The sequence below is a fragment of the Electrona antarctica genome (genome assembly GCF_951216825.1).
Source record: "Electrona antarctica genome assembly, chromosome: 8".
Lineage (NCBI taxonomy): Eukaryota > Metazoa > Chordata > Actinopteri > Myctophiformes > Myctophidae > Electrona > Electrona antarctica.
In genome coordinates, this window is record NC_136789.1 from 1,141,044 (window position 1) to 1,147,500 (window position 6,457).

At 38.9% G+C, this 6,457-nt stretch overlaps 1 protein-coding gene across 3 annotated transcripts in view; it reads right to left on the reverse strand.

The window, feature by feature from the left end:
• nrxn2a (neurexin 2a) overlaps nt 1-6,457 on the reverse strand; it is a 191,806-nt gene that overhangs the window by 159,906 nt on the left and 25,443 nt on the right. For 2 of the 3 annotated variants that reach the window (XM_079508487.1, XM_079508486.1), the window contains exons 3-4: nt 3,580-3,609; nt 3,312-3,353 (exon numbers count right to left, since the gene is read on the reverse strand). In XM_079508487.1, the coding sequence (XP_079364613.1) occupies nt 3,312-3,353; nt 3,580-3,609 (72 nt within the window). The remainder of the gene's footprint in view (nt 1-3,311; nt 3,354-3,579; nt 3,610-6,457) is intronic. The other variant, XM_079508488.1, reaches the window with a different exon arrangement.

A 6,457-nucleotide genomic window follows, 5' to 3' on the forward strand; every position in this document is an offset into this window, starting at 1 on the left:
TAGTCTAGCTATTATCTGTTGACGAAATTGTCAATATATTTAGTCTTAGTTTTAGTCATCGCTTAGCTTAGTTTTGATGTATTTTTCGTCTGCGAACATTTTTCCCGTTGGTCATGGTCATACAAGGTTTTTCCAGCCGACAGAGACGGTATCATACTTCAACACTGCACAACATAGTGTATAAATGAGTGTGTAGAGATATTATACATTATGAAAATCCTCCTCTGCTATTAATTGGCACAAGAACGTGAAAAACTGATCATGCAGATGAGTGTGACCTGAATAAATAAAAGCTGATAACTGAGCTCAGTCAGTCAGTTCAGTTATCTCCAGCAGTCTATTGAAATGCAAATCAATATTGACAATCAATAGTGAGTCATACTCCAACATCATAAGTTTAATAAAACAGTCGGGCGCCATGGACACAGAGGGTGTCCATGGCGTGTATTTTCATATTGTTACATTGTTTAGAAGCAACTTGTAAGGGAATGGATATTTAGATCTGGTGGAAACATGTAATGTCGTTTGAACATATGAAACAACGTAATGAACACACTAAACACACCAGAATGACTGAATACCCCACATAATCAACTGTAACATTTGTAAATTGTGCATCACAATTGATATGGGGTATTTGCATGAGTCTTGCATATCTTTCTTATCTCTATGTATAATATAGTATTATCCTAGTATATCAGTATATGCCCATATATGGGCATGCCTCCTTTTGTGCCTATATATGGAGCTGACTGATTTGTTTGCACCAGATACAATGAGGTTAGACAACACAGTCCACATTTCAGCGTAGCTGCATTGGGATCTGTCTCCTTATTTGTTATGGCTGAGACATAGTGACATGAGCATGACTACATGGTCCCCCCACCTGCCAGTCCTCCCAATTTTAACATAGGAGTACCTAATACCTATGCTGCTAAATTGTCTGAATAAAATTACATTTCACTCTCATGTACCTGTGCACAAGATATAACACCAACCTTGCTAACTTAACATCTGGTGTTTCTAACTGAAACCCTTCCCTACGGTTTCAGCATTTATGGCTTTAAGTGTTCATGTTTCTTTGCCTGCATCCATTCAAGCATGACGTCTGTCCCTGGGGGGGTTCACCTACAGTATCATATGTGTACTACAGCTGGGCTTACCATCCTAACCACTTAAACCCATATACGTTTATATACCGTCGTTTTATGTCAAATAGTGAAAACAGCACTGTAAGCTACGGTATGTCATGTGAGATTGTTCATGTTCAACACATTTTCTATTTTCGCTGAATGTTTTGCCAAATGTTCTTCTATTTTTGCCAAATGTTTTTCACTGAATATTCTTCTATTTTTGGAGAATGTTTTTCTATTTTTGTTGAATGTTCTTCCATTTTTGCCAAATGTTCTTCCATTTTGCAGTATACAGTATGTGATTAAAGTTTTGCAGAAGGTTCTTCTATGTTTGCTGAATATTCTATTTCCCTAAATGTTCTTAGATTTTTGCCAAATGTTCTTCTATTTTTGCGGAATGTTTGAGTATTATGAATAGGGATGCTAGGGCTCATGTGGTTAAACTGTTAACGCATTGAGTGCCGCCTGGTGGACAAAAGTGGTGGTGCTGGGTGCCGAGTGATTTTAGGCTATTCCACTATGAAGCGCATCCGGTTTTGGCGTTTTGAATGCTAAAATATTAGCGTTAATGCTACCGAGCTAAAAAAATTAAAAAAGCCTTCAAAGACGTGGCCTAAAACCACGCATAGCAACCGGAGCGGTTCCAAAAGTTAAACACAGCGAGGCAATGTCATAGCGATATCAAACGCCTTAAGAGCCTGCTCGTCATCTGTACCCGGCACATGCCATCGTACATGCCATTACTTTGAATTTTCCTATAAAATTGACTGTCAACGTGTGTAGCTGTAATGTCAATGACATTTCAGATCTTTCTTCCTCTCACAAAGTGACTGTGGGACAGCGAAAATGCAAATTTCAAATTTCAACCTTTAATCAACTGGTGATAGTAGTGATACAAACATAATTGACACAGTGGATTCTCTCTATAGACTGTGCATGAGAGCAAACAGTAGAGTTGATGTACAGCTAATCACATGCAGTGCTACTTTCATGGCTGTATTGTTATTGGGCCATGCCTCCTCCTGGGGAAGCACACCTTTCTACTTGGTGTATATTTTACTGTCTGCAGAGCCAAAGAAGCCCAGACTACAGTCAAAAACAAGTAAAAAAGAAGATGCTCTTAATGTACTGTCATATGTCAATATGCATTAAACCCCACCCATGTGCAGTATTTCAGATTTCATTAAAAACCAACGCAAAAAAGAATGTAGATTTTTGGATTTTTCTTGTATAGTTTGAACTTAATTTAAATGTATCGAAATTATTTTCTTCAGTATCGGACAACAGGAGGATTTTTCCCTAGGCTTCTTATGGTCCTCGGTTCCTTCCTGTTTACCAGTTAAACCAGTTTACATGCTATTTTTGTATCGGCACATACTTAAATTTCACATCCCAGTGAGTGCACTACAGTTGGAAAGTGCCATTAAAAATACATCAAAAGCTCAGTTCATGTCTCTGCTAGTATTTCCGTCATTGCAAATCAGCTCACTCTATTTTACAAAAAGCAGTTTACCAGCAGTTACAGCTAACAGGGATGAGCTTCTGCTGGCATGCATCACTGTGGCTAACCTAGATCTCATAACAGCAATTGGGAACATTTCTTGAGAATGTGAGAATCAAGTATTTTACCAAGCAGCAAAAAAAGAATATTGTCAGAAATTATAGATAAATGCAATGCAAAGGGTGCTATATGAGATGAATCAATTTCACCACAAAGCTTTCCTCTGTAATAGTTGGGTGGGCGTAGATGGGCTGTCACTGAAGGTGAGCAAAAAAACAAATCAAAGAAAAAACAACTTGACACTATCGTCGATATCCTTGTTTGTTTATGGAAATCAGATGTGTGCATCCCAGGTATGCATAATTACACGAGAATAAATAATGTAACAACAATTCCTTTCATTCAAAGACTACGTGTGCCTGTGATCATTAAATCAAGCAAAAGAAAATATTTGATAAATCACAATTCGTAGTAACCCTGGAACATTTAAATTTATGTCAACATGACACGTTGCCATTCTCTGACAAAATATATTTCCTTCACACACAATAAGGATTCTGATATCTTCTGCAGTGGATATACCTGTAGCCTGCCTTGACTAGTGTTGATGTATGTTCGCTTTGAAAACACCACATGAAAACCAAGCCGAGGCCAGGCTGTGAGCATAGGTGCATTACCTTTGTGAAACACTGCAGAGGTCAATGGTGACGTTCCAGAGGCTGGGTCAGTGGTCAGGACAAGGGTGTGAGGGACGGGGGGGAAAAAAAGTCGAGTGAGCACAGACAACACAATATGACACGAAGCAGGAATGAGGAGGCAAGTATATGAAGAGAGAGGACAGGAAATACTAGTGCATCACACTAAAACTAAAATGACTGCAGGGCAGGGAAGATGGAGGTTAACGGGTGGTCAGGAAGCAAAAAGCAAAACTGGTAGGCCCCATACCTTGGCGTTTTAACATCAGGTGCGCCAGACCTTGAGGGAAAGAACAGAAAAAAGGATACGAAAACAGGAAGTTCATAACAGAGGTCCGGGAATAAATCAAAAGCATTGTCACAATGTTGGACTGCAGTTTGTGACAGACATCCTGGGGTTGGGACGGATGTCGGAGGTCAAAATAAAACAGAGGAGAAAAATAAAACCAAAAACAGACAAATACCTTGAGGGAGGGGAGGAGCAAGGTAAGAAAAAAAACATCTTGATCAGTGCAACACAGAGATCAGTGTTGCTCACAGAGATGCTTTTTTCCCCGAATGGAACACATATGCTTACTTGAGGCAGACAGCTTTCGCAGATTGTAATTTTGTTACAGTAGTTAGTCATTTATCCAATTCATTAAAAAAAAAAACTGCTCTTTGACAAGGTATTCCCATTGCAAACGTCTTAAATGGAACAGACATTCAAAACTGTACCCCTCAGTAATCTACAGGATTCTATTCAATTCAGTATCAAAACGGCTTAATAAGATAAAAAACAGGGCAAGTTCCAGAGAGAAGTCATAAAATCAATAACCTAGTGTGTGAAAGATAATTATTTGACAACTTTAATGGAATCACCTTGCTTGTGGGATTCTTGTGTCAATAATAGTCAACATTTTAGGGCCTCAACATCAACCAGCAGCAAAGTGTTGAGATGCAGCCGAGTGTCCTGTAATGCTTTTAGAAAAGAATTGAAGCTGACGTTTCACCCAGAGAACACCGTTGTAATCACAGGTGATTCAAATGCATAGATTGTAGGAGGAAGCGAGGGCAATTAACTTGTGGATGAGATTGATCATTTCATCAGGGGCAACCTATGGGGGATTTATACCGGTGATCATTTGTTAGTGAATTGGCTACTGTGCATACATTATACCCCTATTCCTCTATGGTACATCCAATGACCTTGCATAAAACAGGAAAGCAAGGTGAACCATCCATGTACACTGTACAGTGATGTTATTCAAAAGAGGCGCCTCAGCAGACTGAGCCACATAAATAATCTACTGTTTATTCAGTCAGATCCATCTTTTTTTATTACGTGATGAACCTTTGTGAAATTATAATTTCCTAAATGTTTTTTGAGCATGCAAACCTTCGCAGGGACATGATGCCTGTTCTGCATGGAGATGTAGTCACTGTAGTGCTGCCGTGTCTGTGTTGGCATAGTAACAAGCTTATGTTTCCTCCATGTTGGTGATCCAACTCACCAAACCCTCTCTCGTCTCCTTTGTCCCTCTTTAGTATTTCAGTGGTCACTGTTGGACTGCAGGGTATACCCGTGACCTTGTTTTTCCTTTTCTCCCAATTTAGTCGTTTATGCCAATTTCCCGATTCCCTGTGTATTCTAGTCCCTTGTCACTGCTAACTCCTATCGTTGGCTCTAGGGAAAGTACACACAACCTTGTCTCTTCCGATATACGTGACGTCAAAGTCCCCTTTTTAAGTCCCCTTCTTTACCCTTTGCCTTTATGACTATTAATGAACCTTTTTTTTAAATAGTGAAAGTAGTAGCTCTATAAGCTCACAAAGCATCATGATGCGGCACATTGTGAGCTTGTAGATTGGCTATTATTGCATTGCACAATGAAGTACAATACAGGGTTAAGTGGTTATTCAGACAAATAGATTTAGTCAATTATAAAAAATTGAGTCGAATAGTTGATATATAAGAAAAAACATACGGTATACATAAAAACCTGCTTTATTCGATAACCTACATGAAAAGGATTAAGTCGATTATTGGTAAATATCGGTCTAGATATATTTTCGGTTAATTGCCCTAGTACACGCTACTCCAATTTGTTCCACACAGGGGTCATCGCCATGCCGGCTTGTGGTGGACATTTCTGTTGTGTGGTGGACTGTGGTGGACATTTCTGTTGTGTGGTGGACTGTGGTGGACATTTCTGTTGTGTGGTGGACTGTGGTGGACATTTCAATTGATGACCCCTGGTTCCACACGCCACTGAAAAGGCACCTTGACCAACCTGTAGGAGTGAAGAAAAAGGTGCCTTTTGTTGTTTTTCCAGTATTATCCATTTATTTCAAAATTATAGATAGGCCTACGACAGTGAAATTACAGCATTACTGGAGATCCCTATTGATATGTTTTTATCAATATTTAAAGTGGGAATTATCATGTTGTGTTCGGTGATAAATACTCAAAATGAGGCTAATCATTCACGTCAGGGAGACTGGTCAATACGGAGTCTCTAAGTCTGAAATACTTACACTAACAGTCTGCCAGTAGGCTAGATACTGTAATTCTGAGTGACACATATTAAATCATTTTGGGCGGACTGGGTGTTAAATGTGTTTATTATTCCAACTGGCAGCATTCCTAAAACACCATTTCAAATCAAAGTGTCATTTCAAATCAGGCAGAGGGAGGCCTCCTTTAGTTTAACGCCAAATAAGAAATACAAATGAACGCCCATTAGCTACTGTATTCAATGCACTTTAGCCTCAATATATTTAACAAGCATCCGAGTCCTAGATGCTCCTCGGTTCTGGGAGGAGAAGCCCATCACATCAGGGTTTAGAAACTTGCTAGGTTTGGGGTTCCATGACGAGTACTGTACTATTACAGAGGTTAATTGTAAACCCTGAATAATTTTCAATAAAGTATATATAAAAAGTGAAAAGTGAAAAAGCCTGCTGTAGAGGGATTAGACCAAGGTCACTGCTGCTATTTAGTGCACTTAAATAAATGTTTTGAGTATCTGTACTTTACTTGAGTATTTGTATTTTTGTATACGTATTACTGAGAGAGACAGCAACAAACAATGAATTGAATACAAATCTTTGAATGTCTAAATTTCAGTAAAGAATGTCTAAAATAT